At 40.2% G+C, this 18,776-nt stretch overlaps 1 protein-coding gene across 1 annotated transcript in view; it reads left to right on the plus strand.

Annotated features, from left to right (window-relative positions):
- The window catches only part of LOC128845094 (von Willebrand factor D and EGF domain-containing protein-like), a 245,872-nt gene that overhangs the window by 112,150 nt on the left and 114,946 nt on the right, over positions 1 to 18,776 (plus strand). The window contains exon 12 of the mRNA XM_054043326.1: positions 966 to 1,918. Within this exon, the coding sequence (XP_053899301.1) occupies positions 966 to 1,918 (953 nt within the window). The remainder of the gene's footprint in view (positions 1 to 965; positions 1,919 to 18,776) is intronic.

Consider the following 18,776-nt stretch of genomic DNA (forward strand, 5'->3'; position numbering starts at 1 on the left):
CTTGAATTTCTAGGTTTAGCCTGGGTCGGGAAGCAGAATTACCAAAATACTTCAAGAAATTTTGTTTCTCTCATATTTCAAGTACGACAAAAGACTGGGGCAGGAACTGTATCTTACATAACTATAAAGCACCAAGAACTCTCCTGATGCTGTATAAATAACATCACAAGAAATTCTGTTCTCATGAGACTTCCAGCCAAACTTTAATTATGGTTGCTTATTCAAACTGAAACTCTCTAGAAGTACCCCCATCATTACTGCTGGACTAAATTAAGAAAGTAATGTAATGAGTCTCGGCTTCTGTGATGCCACATCTTTGTGATCAATAAGATACAGTTGGGTGTGTCAATGATAGGAAAGTTCAAATAAAAGAAGCTCCCTTACATTATAATAATGAAATGAAGCCTACCACACAAATGTTTTTGAAAGGAATAATGTTTTTAAAAGGCAAAAATATGAATGCACTAAATCAGAAGGGAGAGAAGATGTTGTTTAATAATTAGAGCAGGGAGTGCTAAATTAATACAAGAGTTTAAAATGAACTTTTTGAGCTATATTCATAGTGTAATTCCCCTGGCTTCAGTTGAGTTATATCAGGAATGTATCAGACACCTTATGTAAAAAAATGATAATATGCATTTTCTGAAAAATGTGTCCTTTAAAATAATTCTGTAAATTGAAGTCATGCAAGTAGGCACTGATCCAGCAAAGCACTTAAGCACATGATAGCAAATAGCCCCATTGCCATCCATGGACTGCATAGTGCAATTCAGGAAGGGTCGTGCAAAGGTGCCTGTAAAACCACTGAAACTATTCACATGCTTAAAGTAAAGAACACGCTTAAATGTTTTGCTGGATTGGGACCCAGACTTCAGAAAAGAAAGTTGATTTAATGCTATAGACCAATTTGTTGAAAGACGTTTATTTTTTTTTTCCCAATCTCTTTATTTTTTTTTTTAAATCAGAATACCCCCAGGGATGAGTTTATTTGACAAGACTCCACCAATCTCTGAAGGGGAGAAAAGGAAAAATTACTGCAGATGTCAGAAGGAGCACACTCTATCTCTGCACTCTATAAATACACAAAATGCCTTTCAGAGTTCTTTCCCACAATCTTTGGGCTGCCATTATGATAATGTGGATTATACTTCGGCAATCCCATACCTAGATGTTACATCAGAATATGTCACTCACTTAGAAATAGAATCTACTTTAAGAAGTGATGGGAAATTGTTGGCCAAAGCATTTGATCAAAGATATCTGCCTAAATCAGTCAAAAAGCGAGATAGCCGCGATGGCAGATTAAAACAATACTCAAAAAAAGTTTCCTTGAAAAATCAAAAAAACAATAGTTTTATTAACTCCGCTAAATCAGAAGAAGTGCTAGATAGAGCAAAAAGGCAAGAAGACTATTATGAATACTTACCTTTTTACCCATTTCAAAACGAGAGTCAAAAGGACTTGGAAAGCTTTGCATATTTTTTCCCAGAGGATTACTTTGAAGGGATTCGGCCCAACGTTCAGTCAATATGGCCTACTCAAGGTGGCCTAACCTCAACCAAAGCCTTGGAGATCTGTCAGCAGGTTCTTGCTAATTCTACTATTGGCACCATCTGTAAAGACATCCTTGGGAGACAGCTGGATGAGGCAATTGATATGTGCCTGTTAGATCTGCAACTCAAGGATGACCTGGCGTGGGAAAGTGCAATGATAGCATTTTTGGAAAATGAGTGTGAAAGAAAAGTGCTAGAAAATAGAACTCAGCTGTTTCATGCAGCAAATGGGCTACTTGCCACTCACGAGGAAATACTCACAGCTCTCAGGTGTCCCAATTTCTGTAATGGCAACGGACAGTGCACAGAATGGGGGTGCCGGTGCTTTGAAGACCACAGTTCCTATGACTGTCGCATTGCCAAGAGTGAGTAAAACATTCTGTTTGTTCCTATTCTGCCCATCTTCTTATGGTATTAGAGTTATTAGGTGAAACATCTGCACAGAGTTGTTTGCTCTTCAAACAGTTTTACCAGTAAGTTATTTGATGAATTAGTAATCAGTGCTTTTGACCTTGAAAAGCTGAACAACATATATGGTTGACTGGTCTTTCGCTTTTTCACCGCAGTAATGTTTTAAAAATGGATTTTAGAAGCCCCTTAACAAATTGGTTTTACAGAAGCGATTTTCTTTACATCTGATCTGTCACCTGCACACCGACAAACACACTGCTGCCTAAAATGAGGGTCCTGTTAATGCGGTGGTCGATACACATGCTAGCTCTGCATAGATGGCTCTTTCTTCTTTGCCATCAGAAAGTAACATTTGTAAATGAATTTCCAATATTATAGTAGTCCAAAGCAGCCAGAGGAATAAGGAATGTTTGCAAAGTTAAATGACCCTGTAACTAGCTATGGGATTAATTTTAACTTCAGATATGTTCACAGGGCTTATATAGATGTTGCTTGGTGTTAACATGCTCCTGTGGACATAATTTGGCCCAAAGGTCCTGATTATACAAACACTTATGCATATACTTAGATTTAGGCACATAAGTAGCCCACTGAGTTTATGGGTTTGATTCTCATTTAACCTCAGGCCTCTCAGTGTAAATGAGGAACAGTGGCAATGTGACTACTTACAGTGCTTAAAGATATGCACGTGCATAAATGATTGCAAGATAGAGGTGTAAATTAGAAATTTAAGCTCCAATTCAGCAGTTTGTTCAAGCACATACTTAAACTTAGTAATGCAAGATGTAAACACATAAGTGCATTTATGAATAAGGAGAGAAGACTCGTGCTTCAAGTTAAACATGTGCTTAAGTGTTTTGACTCAATGTAATACAAACATGAAATCTTTTTTTTGTTTGTGGTAATGCTGGGCTAATAATATTTACACAGTAGTTTACTGAACAACTTTTGCTTGTTTAAACAGGGTTTGTTCAGTTATTTACCCAGCTGATACAATATTAATAAATTATGTTTGGTGCATAATTTATTTGCTGGATTTTGCAAAGTTTTCCTGACCAAATGTTTCATGTCTTTTTCTATTTTGCCCAGCTTCAATCTACGTGGGGAAATTGTTTTGAACAGATTTTTTCCTATGGATAAAATTCAAGAGAGAGAGAGGGGGAGATTTTTAGAAGTCCCTTCTGGTTTTTGAGTCAGCAATACTACCTATCAAGTAATAAATGGTGGTAGCGGTAATATATGGCTTTATTTGGGTATATTGCATTGCCTGCTAACAAGCAACAAACTAGAGGAAAGAGCCTCAGACAGCACAGAATGGCAGCAATTGAAAACAAGAATGCACATCAATTGCTGCAAACACAAACTGATAGACATCCCTATGTATTTACTGTTTGATTTGTGGCTCAATCAAACTCCAGTGGGTGTTTTCTCAATAACTCCTCCCTTTGGGGACTTTGGTTTATTACTATAATAAGTTCAAAACACTACAAATCTTCCATCTAGCTTACTAGCTGTCCCTAACCCTTGATGCAGGATTCATAGTCCTGTTCCTGCAGAGGCATGCTCCTCCTCCTCCCTGCAGCTTCTCCCCCAGGCCTTCCACCTAGAAGTTCAGTTTCTCAACCTAGGCCTCCTCATTGGCTCTTCACTAGCTTTTCTTAAATAGAGGTCTGCATTCCCTGAAGTCACTCCCCGAATGACCACAGGCTCCCTTTTATCTTCCAGAAGGCCTGTTTCTTAGTCACATGCCCCCCATCACATGCCCCTTGTACTCAGTCCTGGGTTAAAATTGGCACACTTGGCTGAGCTGTAACACCTTAAAGGGCCAGTTCACACAGTGGCAGTTTGGAAAATGTAAATCTCATATCCAGTTTGCTGCTGGACATGAATTCACTATCCTAGGTATACAATGAACATTCATATCATCATCTGTGTTTCTAAAAAACCCACAGAAGGCCATTTCCCAGGCACTTTTCTCAGAATTTCATCACATTTCATCTAAAAACCAACACACTGAAGCTCTTTAAACCATGTATACTTGATATTCTGCCAACCTAAATACCTCCTGCAGTTTCAGTTGGATATAGGATTCTTTTTACCTGTTAACACCACACTGCAACAAAACACAGCTCCTGTGTTCCTTCCAGAAGGTGGACTGAAGTGGGTGGCATGATCCATATATATAAATATTCGTCCTGCCATGAGGGCAGGGGACTGGATTCGATGACCTCTCGAGGTCCCTTCCAGCCCTAGAATCTATGAATCTATCTGTAAATCTATATTGCATATATGTAAGAAAGAACGGCCATACTGGGTCAGACAAATGGTCCATCTAGCCCAGCATCTTCTTTTCTGAAAGTGGCCAATGTCAGAGAGAATGAACAGAACAGAGCAATTATCAAGTGATCCATCCCCAGTCACAGCACCTGGCAGTCAGAGACTTAGGGACACCCAGAGCATGGGGTTGCACCCCATATCATCTTGGCTAATAGCCATTGATACACCTATATCTAATTCTTTTTTGAACCCAGTTATAGTTTTGACCATCACAACATCCCCTAGCAATGGGTTCCACAACTTTACTATGTGTTGTGTGAAGAAGTACTTCTTTTTATTTGTTTTAAACCTCTGCCTATTAATCTCATTGGGTGACCCCTGGTTCTTGTGTTATGTGAAAGAGTAAATAATACTTCCTTATTCACTTTCTCCACACCACTCATGATTTTATAGACCTCAGTTATATCACTCTTTAGTCATCTTGTTTCCAAGCTGAACAGTGCCAGTTTTTTTAATCTCTTCTCCTATGGAAGTTGTTCCATACCCCTAATCATTTTGGTTGTCCTTCTCTGTACTTTTTCCAAATCTAATATATGTTTTTGAGATAAAGCTACCAGAACTGTATACAGTATTCAAGGTATGGGCATACCATGGATTTATATAGTGGCACAATCATGTTTTCTGTCTTCTTATCTATCCATTTCCTAATGGTTCCTAACATTCTGTTAGCTTTTTTACTGCTGCTGCACATTAAACAGATATTTTCAGAGAACGATCCACAATGACTGCAAGATCTCTTTCTTGAGTGGTAACAGCTAATTTAGACCCCATCATTGTGAGTGGATAGTTGGGGTTATGTTTTCCAATGTGCATTACTTAACTTTTATCAACATTGAATTTTAATTGCAATTTTCTTGCCCATTAACCGAGTTTGTGAGATCCCTTTGTAACTTTTCACAGTCAGCTTTGGATGTAACTATCTTGAGTAATTTTGTATCACCTGCAAACTTGCAACCTCACTGTTTACCCCTTTTTCTAGATCATTCATGAGTATGTTGAATAGCGTATACCCCTGGAGGACCCTCAGATCCCTGAGGGAACCCACTATTTACCTCTCTCCATTCTGAAAACTGACCATTTATTCCTACCGTAAATGTTTCCTGTCTTACTGATCCACGAGAGGATCTTCTCTTTTATCCTATGATTGCTTACTTTGTTTAAGAGCCTTTGGTGAGGAGCTTTGTCAAATGCTTTCTGAAAGTCCAAGTACACCATATCCACTGGATCATCCTTCTCCACAAATTTATTGCCCCCTCTAAGAATTCTAATAGATTGGTGAGACATGATTTCCCTTTATACCAGCCATGTTGACCCTTCCCTCAACAAATCATGTTCATCTATGTATCTGATCATTCTGTTCTTTAGTATAGTAAATAGTGTTTCCTTGTGCAACCTCCTCCACTGTACATTTCTCAGCTGCAACTAAGAGCCTGGATCATATTTTTTATGTAATTAACATTTATAAAGTGCTTTGAAATCCATGGACAAAAGCAACTACAGAAGTGCAAAGTACTACTTTTATACAAAGACAACAAGGAGTCCTCGTTGTTTTTGTGGATATAGACTAACCCGGCTACCCCTTTGATAATTTTATACAAGAAATGGTCTAAAACATTTTATTGTAGTCATCCATCCTAGAGTGCTTTATAGTTACACAAGCTAGAGAGGGCAAAGAAAAGACACAAAAATGGGGGAGCATCAAACTAAAAAGGAGTAAATATTGCCAAAGTGAGTCACTACTGCACATTTTTCTTTTGAAAAAAGAAAAATCCCTAACAAACAAAAACAAGCAGATGCAGCTGACCTGGGGAACCTTTAACATTTGCTTTTTCCATTTTCCACAATACCAGTGAGATTATAATGCTGCCTTCTCAGAAACAGCAAGCAGTCTCTTTGGACTTAAAGCAACAGTCGCCCACAAAATACCGATATACCCAATCCATAAACATCTAATAGCTACTCACATCAATAGAAAAAAAGTTAAAAACAAACAGCTACACAACACAGTCTTACTAGGTGTGGTCAGACTATTAATTGCAAATAATTTATCTGAGAAATTTAGCATTTTTTTTCATTTGTGAATTGCTTGCCAGCAGATTGATTTTAGACCCTACTCATGCAATCTGATTCATATGGACAATCCCTGGGTCCTGTGAAGCCTTTCTGAAGGGTTTTAATTCCTGAATCCTGGTATTTATATGAAGAATTGTCATTTCCCAAACATTAATATGAACAAAAATCTTTTTTGCATAAATATTTACAAATCCTGTATTTGCAGGGACACAAACATGACTGAACCAAGAACTGTTTCAAATTTAAAAATCTGTTTACCCACTGGTTGGCAGCACTCTATATGCTCCTAGCTATTCTTACAACCTGAAACTAAAGCTGGTTGAAATTTTTCATTTGAAACTTTTTTTTTTTTTGGTCAAAATGGAAATTTCCATGGGGAATGATCATTTTCCATTCATTTTTTATTTTCATTGAAAAACTGAAACTCTCAATTGTTTTAGTTTTTGATTGCCAAAAACCAAATACACACACACACACACACACACACACACACACACCTCTACCCCATACAACGTGACCGGATATAACACAAATTCGGATATAATGCGGTAAAGCAGCGCTCCAAGGGGGCGGGGCTGCGCACTCCGGTGGATCAAAGCAAGTTCGATATAACACGGTTTAACCTATAACACGGTAAGATTTTTGGCTACCGAGGACAGCGTTATCAGTTGAAGATGTGCAGTCTGGGACCACCAAAAGCAAAAAAAAAAAATATTTAAAGCCTGAAAAATGTAGGTTTTCAGCCAACATTTTTGTTGGGTTTTTTGGATGTTGTTGAAGGAAAGAGAAATTTTCAGTTTCTCAGTGAATATCTTTGAAGAAACATTTTGGCAAAAATGAAATTCTTATTTTCATTTAAGTTTTCATAGAAATAGAAAATATTTCTCGATCAGTTCTACCTTAAACATAACTCTAGTTATAGCAAGCAACTAGAATTGGTCATGTAGCACAGCTTGTGAAGAAGTTCACAGAATTCCTGTCTGTTTTCACACACACAATTTTCTGAAACATTTACCTTTGGGGTTGTGAATGTCTATATTTGGTCTCTTCCCAAAAATGATTTAAAGAACACGTTGACAAAGTCCTTTGGACTTTTTCAGTTATGGGATAAGTAGAACGAATATATGTTTTTGCTAGTACTGAATCAGACTACAGAGAAATGGCTAATCCTGTAGTTTGAAGTTTTGCATAAAGATAGTCCTTTTTCAGGACTGAAACCTTTGTTTGGGTTGAGGAACATACTGTTGAAAATTACTTCTGAACATGTTCAGTGGCCACTGCTAAGACTTTAGCACAGACTAATGATTAAGGGAATCTTAATTCTTGCATTTCCTTAATTTTGAGTGCTTTGCAACCTTAATAATGTTCTTTTAATGTAGTTTTGTTTGTGTGTAACATATACATATTGCATTCAGTCTTATTCCCACTGAATTCAGTGTCAAAAACACACAATTACATCAATAGCAGGATTTGGCTATAATTGTTATTAAAAGCAGTGGGAGCAAGTTTGGGCCCAAAATTATCCACAACAAAAGACTGTTAATTCCTTTGTTTAACTATTTCTATTTTTTCAAATATAGCTGGTATATGAGTTTTCAGGAAGATTTAAAGTTTGAAGAGGTAGGAACAAACTGATTTTGAACTATAGGGAATAAAAGAAATATTAGATAAATGTCAGAAGTCAAATCAAGATAATATTTTAATGACTTAACTCATGTTTCCCATTTTGCAGAACTTTTCTCCTTTCTCTTCAGAGTAATTCTATAATTTTTCAAGCTTAATTAATTTTTAAGCCAAATTTATAGGGGAGAAAAAACAGGCCTTTCCAATGGAAGCTGGTTGCAATCTTAAATATATACAGATGCTCCTCGGGTTACACAAACCCAACTTAGGGAAATCTGGACTTATGGAAAAAGTGCCGTAAGTGCCGTAAGCTCTTTTTTTTTTTTGCATAATTGTCGGAGATACGTTCCCGACTTACGCAAAATTCGACTTACGCAAGGCATTCCGGAATGGAACACTTGCGTAAGTCGGGGAACTTCTGTAGAGGCTACTTTGTCTCCACAATATTCATAGATAACAAGGCCAGAAGGAACAAATGTGATCATCTAGTTTGACTTCTTGCTTGACACATGTTATAGGACTTTCTGGAATTAATTTCTGTTTGAACTAGAGCATTGGTTGATAAAGACAATAGCATTGAAGAAATCTATTTGGAGTTCTTTAAGGTGTTTGACTTGCTACCACACATTTTGATTAAAAAAAACCTATAAAGATATAAAATTAACATGGTAGAATCATAGAATATCAGGGTTGGAAGGGACCTCAGAAGGTCATCTAGTCCAACCCCCTGCTCAAAGCAGGACCAATTCCCAACTAAATCATCCCAGCCAGGGCTTTGTCAAGCCGGGCCTTAAAAATCTCCAAGGAAGGAGATTCCACCACCTCCCTAGGTAACGCATTCCAGTGCTTCACCACCCTCCTAGTGAAATAGTGTTTCCTAATATCCAACCTAGACGTCCCCCACTGCAACTTGAGACCATTGCTCCTTGTTCTGTCATCTGCCACCACTGAGAACAGCTGAGCTCCATCCTCTTTGGAACCCCCCTTCAGGTAGTTGAAAGCAGTTATCAAATCCCCCCTCATTCTTCTCTTCTGGAGACTAAACAATCCCAGTTCCCTCAGCCTCTCCTCATAAGTCATGTGCTCCAGCCCCCTAATCATTTTTGTTACCCTCCGCTGGACTCTTTCCAATTTTTCCACATCCTTCTTGTAGTGTGGGGCCCAAAACTGGACACAGTACTCCAGATGAGGCCTCATCAATGTCGAATAAAGGGGAACGATCACGTTCCTCGATCTGCTGGCAATGCCCCTACTTATATAGCCCAAAATGCCGTTAGCCTTCTTGGCAACAAGAGCACACTGTTGACTCATATCCAGCTTCTCGTCCACTGTGACCCCTAGGTCCTTTTCTGCAGAACTGCTACCTAGCCATTTGGTCCCTAGTCTGTAGCAGTGCATAGGATTCTTCCGGCCTAAGTGCAGGACTCTGCACTTGTCCTTGTTGAACCTCATCAGGTTTTTTTTGGCCCAATCCTCTAATTTGTCTAGGTCCCTCTGTATCCGATCCCTACCCTCCAGTGTATCTACCACGCCTCGCACTTTAGTGTCATCTGCAAACTTGCTGAGAGTGCAGTGCACACCATCCTCCAGATCATTAATAAAGATATTAAACAAAACCGGCCCCAGGACCGACCCTTGGGGCACTCCGCTTGAAACCGGCTGCCAACTAGACATGGAGCCATTGATCACTACCCATTGAGCCCGACGATCTAGCCAGCTTTCTATCCACCTTACAGTCTATTCATCCAGCCCATACTTCTTTAACTTGGCGGCAAGAATACTGTGGGAGACCGTATCAAAAGCTTTGCTAAAGTCAAGGAATAACACATCCACTGCTTTCCCCTCATCCACAGAGCCAGTTATCTCATCATAGAAGGCAATTAGGTTAGTCAGGCACAACTTCCCCTTGGTGAATCCATGCTGACTGTTCCTGATCACTTTCCTCTCCTCTAAGTGTTTCATAATTGATTCCTTGAGGACCTGCTCCATGATTTTTCCAGGGACTGAGGTGAGGTTGACTGGCCTGTAGTTCCCCGGATCCTCCTCCTTCCCTTTTTTAAAGATGGGCACTACATTAGTCTTTTTCCAGTCATCCGGGACCTCCCCCAATTGCCATGAGTTTTCAAAGATGATGGCCAATGGCTCCGCAATCACATCCGCCAACTCCTTTAGCACCCTCGGATGCAGCACATCCGGCCTCAGGGATTTGTGCTCATCCAGTTTTTCTAAATAGTCCCGAACCACTTCTTTCTCCACGGAGGGCTGGTCACCTCCTCCCCATACTGTGCTGCCCAGTCCAGCAGTCTGGGAGCTGACCTTGTTTGTGAAGACAGAGGCAAAAAAAGCATTGAGTACATTAGCTTTTTCCACATCCTCTGTCACTAGGTTGCCTCCCTCATTCAGTAAGGGGCCCACACTTTCCTTGACTTTCTTCTTCTTGCTAACATACCTGAAGAAACCCTTCTTGTTACTCTTAACATCTCTTGCTAGCTGCAACTCCAAGTGCGATTTGGCCTTCCTGATTTCACTCTTGCATGCCTGAGCGATATTTTTATACTCCTCCCTGGTCATTTGTCCAATCTTCCACTTCTTGTAAGCTTCTTTTTTGCGTTTAAGGTCAGCAAGGATTTCACTGTTAAGCCAAGCTGGTCGCCTGCCATATTTACTATTCTTTCTACACAGCGGGATGGTTTGTTCCTGCAACCGCAATAAGGATTCTTTAAAATACAGCCAGCTCTCCTGGACCCCTTTGCCCTTCATGTTATTCTCCCAGGGGACCCTGCCCATCTGTTCCCTGAGGGAGTCAAAGTCTGCTTTTCTGAAGTCCAGGGTCCATATTCTGCTGCTCTCCTTTCTTCCTTGTGTCAGGATCCTGAACTTGACCATCTCATGGTCACTGCCTCCCAGGTTCCCATCCACTTTTGCTTCGCCTACTAATTCTTCCCTGTTTGTGAGCAGCAAGTCAAGAAAAGCTCTGCCCCTAGTTGGTTCCTCCAGCACTTGCGGCAGGAAATTGTCCCCTACACTTTCCAAAAACTTCCTGGATTGTCTGTGCACCGCTGTATTGCTCTCCCAGCAGATATCAGGGTGATTAAAGTCTCCCATGAGAACCAGGGCCTGCGATCTAGCAACTTCTGTTAGTTGCCGGAAGAAAGCCTCATCCACCTCATCCCCCTGGTCTGGTGGTCTATAGCAGACATTACACATTACATGGAATAAAAGCTGGCTATTTGATAGGTCTCAAAATGTAATTATAAATAGGGAATCATCGAGCGAGTGTGTTTCTAGTGGGGTCCTGCTATTTAACATTTTTATCAATAGCCTAGAGGAAAACAAAGTCATCACTGATAAAGTTTGCAGATTGCATAAAAATTGGGGGGAGGGTGGAAAATAATGAAGAGGACAGGTCACTAATATAGAGTGATCTAGATCACTTGGTAAACTTGGTGGAAACAAACAATATGCATTTTATTACAGCTAAATGTACTAAATACATACATCTAGGAACAAAGAATGTTGATTATGCTTACAGGACGGTGGATTCTATCCGGGAAGCAGTAACTCTGAAAAAAATTGGAGGGGTGGAGGTGGATAATCAGCTGAACATGAGCTCCCACCGACACTCAGACTGTGGCCAAAAGAGATTACGCCATCCTTAGCCCTGGTCTACACTACAAGTTTAGGTCAAATTTAGCAGTGTTAGGTCATTTTAACCCTGCACCTGTCCACATGACCAAGCCTGTTTTGTTGACTTAAAGGGCTCTTAAAATCAAGTTCTGTACTCCTCCCCAGTGAGGGGTTTAGCACTAAAATCGACTTCACTGGGTCGAACTTGGGGTAGTGTGGACGCAATTTGACGGTATTGGCCCGTGGGAGCTATCCCAGAGTGCTCCATTGTGACCGCTCTGGACAGCACTCTCAACTCAGATGCACTGGCCAGATAGACAGGAAAAGCCCCGTGAACTTTGGAATTTCATTTCCTGTTTGGCCAGCGTGGCAAGCTGATCAGCACAGGTGATCATGCAGAGCTGATCAGCACAGGTGACAATGGAGTCCCAGAATCGCAAAAGAGCTCCAGCATTGACCGAACAGGAGGTACTGGATCTGATCGCTGTATGGGGAGAAGAATCCGTGCAGGCAGAACTTCGTTCCAAAAGACAAAATGCCAATATATTTTCCAAAATCTCCAAGGGCATGATGGACAGAGGCTACAACAGGGACACACAGCAGTGCCACGTGAAAGTTAACGAGCTGAGGCAAGCCTACCAAAAAACAAAGGATGCAGATGGTCGCTCTGGGTCAGAGCCCCATACATGGCGGTTCTATGATGAGCTGCATGCAATTCTAGGGGTGGCCCCTACCACTACCCCACCACTGTCCGTGGACACCTGAAAGGGGGGAGTCTTATGCAACAGGGATGAGTATTTTGTGGAGGAGGAGGTTGAGGATAGCGCACAGCAGGCAAGCGGAGAATCCCTTCTCCCCGGCAGGAACTGTTCATCACTCTGGAGCCAATACCCTCCCAACCTTCCCAAGGCGGGATCCCGGACCATGAAGCCAGAGAAGGCACTTCTGGTGAGTGTACCTTTGTAAATATAATACAGGGTTGAAAAGCAAGTGTGTTTAATGATTAATTTACCACACCGAGCCAGTAGCAAGTAGTCTGGAATCATTGCAGAACAAAACATTGCAGCGAATGGGCCTGGGCTTTGGTGGCATTCAAGCAACATCCCTGCTGTTAGCCACGCGGTGGGGGGAGGCCCATTCATGCTGAGCTGTTCGTGTTTGGCTGACAGGGATATTCCCTGATACTAGCCATGAGGTGTGTGTGGGGGTGAAGTGATCATCCCAGAGAATTGGGTGTGTGTGCGGGGGTGCATTTGGATTGTGCTGTACATTCACCTGAAAACCGCAGCCCCTCCTTTTAAATGCCCCACCACAGTTATGGAACCCCATTGCAGCAAAGCCATCCACTATGATGTGCACGATTCCCAGAGTCACTACCCTTGATAGCAGCAGCTCAGTGATTGCGTTGGCTACTTGGATCACAGCAGCCCCCACAGTAGATTTGCCCACTCCAAATTGATTCCCGACTGACTGGTAGTTGTCTGGCATTGTAAGCTTCCAGAGGCTATCACCACTCGCTTCTCAACTGTGAGGGCTGCTCTCATCTTGGTATTCTTGCGCTTCAGGGCAGAGGAAAGCAAGTCACAAAGTTCCATGAAAGTGCCCTTACGCATGTGAAAGTTTTGCAGACACTATGTGGTCCCACCAGTCTGTGCTTGTTTCCCGGGCCCAGAATTGGCGTTCCATGGCATGAACCTGCCCCATTACCACCATGATGTCCAAATTGCCAGGGCCCGTGCTTTGAGAGAAGTCTGTGTCCATGTCCTCATCACTATCATGATTGCGCTGTCATCGCCTCCTCGCCTGCTTTTGCAGGTTCTGCACATACTGTAGGATAATATGCGAGGTGTTTACAATGCTCACTGCAGCAGCGGTGAGCTGAGCGGGCTCCATGCTTGCCGTGGTATGGTGTCTGCAGGACAGCAGGAGAGCAGAGTTGCAGCGGAAGTGGTGGAGGACAACGGATAGCACCGCACACATTTCTTGAGGAAGAACACACATACCTGGGAGCCCATGACAGACAACATGGAGAAATTCGCTATCGAGGCAAGAGCAGGAGAGCAGAGTTGCAGCAGACGCGGTGGAGGACGATGGATAGCAGTCCTACTGCACTGTCTGCTGCCAGCAGCACCCAGGACACAACAGCGGCGGTGTCAGTGAGCTCAGCTGAGCGGGCTGCACACTTGCCGTGGTATGGCATCTGCACGGAAAAAAGGCGCGAAACGTTGCTTTCACTGAGGGAGGGGCGACTGATGACATGTACCCAAAACCACCCGCGACAATGTTTTTGCCCCATCAGGCATTGAGAGCTTAACCCAGAATTCCAATGGGCAGGGGAGACTGCGGGAACTGTGGGATAGCTACCCACAGTGCACTGCTCTGTAAGTCGATGCTAGCTACGGTAGTGATGACGCACTCCACTGACTTAATATGCTTAGTGTGGACATACACAATCGACTGTATAAAATCGATTTCTAAAAATCGACTTCTATAATATCGACCTAATTTCATAGTGTAGACATACCCTTAGATGCAAACAGGGGAGTCTTGAATAGGAGGAGAGACGTTATGTTACCTCTGTATGTGGCACTGGTACGACTGCTGCTGAAATACTGTGTCCAGTTCTGGTCTCATTCAAGAAGGATGTTGATAAATTGGAGAAGGTTCAGAGAAAAGCCACAAGAATGATTAAAAGGATTAGAAACCCTGCCTTATAGCAATAGATGTAAGGCGCTCAATCTATCTAGCTCAACAAAGAGAAGGTTAAGGGGTGAATTGATTACAGTCTATAAGAACCTACATAGGCAACAAATATTTGATAATGGACTCTTCAGTCTAGCAGAGAAAGTTATAAACAAATCCAATGGCTGAAAGCTGAAGGTAGACACATTCAGACTGGAAATAAGGTGCAAATTTTTAATGGTGACAGTAATTAACCATTGGAACAATTTACCAAGAGTTTTGGTAGATTCGCCATTACTGACCATTTTAAAATCGCGATTGGATGTTTGTTCTAAAAGAGATGGTCTAGAATTTGTTTTGGGGAAGTTCCATGGCCTGTGTTATACAGGAGCACAGACTAAATGATCATTATGGTCCCTTCTGGCCTTGCAATCTATGAACCTATGAAATTAATGTGTTTAGTATAAACGTGCCAAAGTTAATGTTGCTGTTTAACTTTTACAGTCACTGACTTTATGATTTAATCTCTACTTGTTTAACATTTCATTGACATAGGGCTTTTTTTTTTTTTTTTTTTAACATTTAATGGACAAAAATGTTAAGAGAAGATTGTGTTTCGACATAAAATAAGGCCTGGAAGAATTTGATTTTTATCAATAAATATCGGTATATGTGAGTTTCACTGTGCACACACAAACTAATGAAAAAGTATTTCCATCGATAATAATTGAAATTTACAGATAGGCCAAATGAGGAAATGCTGCTTGAGAACTTATTAGAGTTTGATTTAAGGCTATTTACTTTGACATGAGGTTAACAATTTGTGTTTTAATTATTATGAAGCTTTAGCTTTTTGAATCCCATCATCTACTACTGCCATTAAATAATTGTCTGACCACCCCCAATTTCCTGCAACCGTGAAAATTCAAATCAATAAAAATAGAAAAAAATGCATAAAAATAAACATTGGCATTATCCATCAAACGTCTTTAAAAAATAAAAATTAAATTCTGCCAAGCCTGCATAAAACCTATTCACAGAGACGAGTGCTACAGTGTCACACAGTAGAAGGGAGCAATTTAAACAGCAATGCTGTGTTATGTTAAACAGCAGTTAAAATATTATCTTCAGTTCACAGAACTGAGTATCTCTCTCTCTTTTTATCTCAACCTCTTCTAAGATACTATGGGTGAACTCCTGTTCCTGCTGAAGTCAATGGGAGTATTGCAGTGGAAAAATCCCAAAGACATCAGTAGGGTCAGGTTTTCACACCAGAAAACACTCCTGGTGGCAAAGAACTAAAAATACCCCCCACACCAGTAAAGATGTATATGCTAACAGAAAAAGTATCAACCAACTGACTTGCAAGTCACGCAAGCCTAATTCTAGCTTGTTCAGGAACACTTGTACAGTCACTCATGGACAAGGACAAATAGCATAAGCCTCAGATTTACAATACACTCAGAGAATAAAAGGTCTAGAAGTTAAGGAGGAGGAAAGAATGGAATGGGGTTTCTATAGGAGAAAGTACAAAGTTGCCTCACGCTTGCTTTAAGAGGTGCAAGACCCAAAATACAATAAAGTGTATGTTAATATTGGAATGGAGATTGTCCTCTGTGGTGCTTATTTAAATTCCACTCTCTGGAAGAAGTTACCAAAGCGGAAAAGGTACATGAATAATGAAGCAGAAGGAGAGTCCTTGATCTGAACCTATCTGTACCCATAAGCTGCAGAACAAAGTATAGTATAATTTTCTTAAATTTTCTCAGAATTTGCATGCATACCTTAAAATTGTCATAACAGCAAAGAGAAAAATACCAGGAGCATATTTGAAATTTCTTGTCTCACACTCACCAAAATCCTACCCCTAGTGTCAGTACATGACAATGTGTTTCTGACATTGGAAATGTGTATCACTGAAGGGTACAGGAAAATAAGGTGTGCATATAATATTTTTAAGGAATGAAAACACAACCCAGAACACATTTCAAATAATTCAGCATTTAAACATGTTTGAATTCACTAGAGCTGAATGTTTCTTGTAGATTTACTCATCATGTAATGTTGATTTCAACAAGGAGCTGTCCAGGTGGCCAGAGTTATAATTATCCTCAAATGAAAACTGCAATTTAGAGTTGAAAGGCACCTCTGAAATTTGGCAGTGCTCCAGAAGCTTAGACTTTCTTAATGCTGCTTCACATTTAATAAAAACTCCCAACACCTGTAGAAGGTGCTTAAAATGTCATTACCACCTGTAATTAAATGGAGAATCCAATTATCATGGTTAACAAATCAGGTTGGCGCCTCCAATTTCTATACATTGACCACATTGACTATAAAAAAATTCATAACCAGTAAAGTACACATAGATGGATATTATATGCAGCTTCTATAAAGCTCTCTAGAGCAATTACAAAATAAAAGGTAATGAGGAATAATAAGGACAAATCAGTTTAACTGAGGTAATGACACCTTAAGAGCTCTGGTTGCAAGTTTCAATTCAAATGTGGAAAGTTCTAGGGGAAAAAATTCCAGCTATCAAAGAAAAAGAATAAATGTCTTAAAACATATTACAGGAAGACAAGAAGATAATGCTAACCCACCATATTTAGGAATGTATCATTCTCATATGAAGGTGAAGGAGCCGGGTGTTTAAACCCTTGTATACTGAGATGTGAATATGCCTCTTGATTTCAGCATTTCTGCTAAGAAGCTGTTGGGATCTAGCTGAATTTTTAGAGCTCTGAATCAGAGCCAAACAGGTCCCCTGTAGCCACTTATAATAGCAGTTACATGAGTTATGTGGTGTTATTTTTTAAATAGTTATATTGACCATTTTTAATTTTATCATACTGATTTGGGCCCAAATCTTGTTCTTTTACTGCAGCTGTAATTACAGAATATTAATGAAAAACAAAATCTATATTATATAATGCTATGGGGCTGAATTAAAGCTACCAAAGTGGAAAACTTTGGAATGAAGACTTTCAACGGTCTTGTAGCACAGATAGCACATGAGATCTATTAAGCCCTTCTGACTCCTCTGGCCAAAGATGGAGTACAAAGATAGCCAAGGATGGAATATCATGGGCAATGAAGCTTAAAGCTGACCAACATATTATTTTGCTCTCAATGTTTATGTTATAGAACAAAACAGAAGGGAGAATTAAAAGGGAAGATTGAAAGTGCTTTGAGTCCTAAGGGGAAGGGTGCTATCTTCAGATTTTATTTGTTAAAAAAATCTATGGTTGAGATTTTATATGAGAACATATTGACTTTGAAATAAATATGGTGCTTTCACTGCTATCAGCTCCATGGTCCTTAATCTCCAGATCATGACGGGCTGTGGAAATCATTTAAGGGCCATTCGTCTGTCAAGTAAATACATACTCTTTGGCACATTTAATATGTGGTTTATAGATATGATAGATCATAGCAGCTCTGAGTAGGCCATTATGGCGCATTGGGTCATGGACATTCTCTGTGCATAAATTAGGCTATACACTGCATACCAAACACTGAATGGAAAAATAGTTAATTTTTCAAACTTAATTTACCTTGATTTTTATACAGAAAGGCAGTAGCTGTTCATGGAGTCTCATCTCTCTCTCATTGGCCCAGACTCTGCCACCCACACTCGTGTTAGGTAGTACTTTATTCTACTAGTAGCCCCATGGAAATCAGTAGAACAGCCTGCACAGTAAGATGCTATTCAATGAAGATAAATGGGGTAGATCTGGTCCTTTGAAATTAGATTAGACCCTTGATGAACAGAGTAGGGTATTTTATAGGACAGTGCTGGCTTTTAGTAGGGAATAGTCATCTGAACTCACAAAACATCCCTCACATAAATCAACTGAATCCAATTTTTAGAAATTGGTTTTCCTATAGTAATTTAAATCTAAAACCAAAACACCTTATCTTGGGGTAATTTTGGAAATCACCACATATACCTGTGTGTAGGCTGAAATACATTTTTAATGGGACAAGTTATAGCAACCTATCAAAAAATTGTCTTTTAAAAGAAATGCTGACATATCCTTGAGTAAAGTGGAAATAGTGGACATCACACTGATTACCATTTAAGCCTTGTTGGCCAAAAGACCATTCTATTATGATGAAACACTGCAATTCTTAAATGGGCATGATTCTTTTGGAAGACTTCTTTCTTCTAAATTGAAGATAATGGACTTGATTCTCTTCTCCCTTACACCCATGTAATTTCATTGACTTCAAATGAGTTAGGGCTGATTTGCACTAGCATACATGAGAGAAAATCAGGCCTTTTGTCTTAAAAATATTCATTTCTTTTTCCCAAAGTCCCTCTTCTTGTTACTGACTCCACTTTACCATTCCACCATCTGATTTTTCTTTCTTATTCAGCTGATTGTGAATTTTTGAACATTTCCTGTGACTGGCCAGTATAATAGATGCTCCCACACTTTCTCCAAACACACACAAAGATGACAA

Source organism: Malaclemys terrapin, chromosome 11 (genome assembly GCF_027887155.1).
Source record: "Malaclemys terrapin pileata isolate rMalTer1 chromosome 11, rMalTer1.hap1, whole genome shotgun sequence".
NCBI classification, from domain to species: Eukaryota; Metazoa; Chordata; order Testudines; family Emydidae; genus Malaclemys; species Malaclemys terrapin.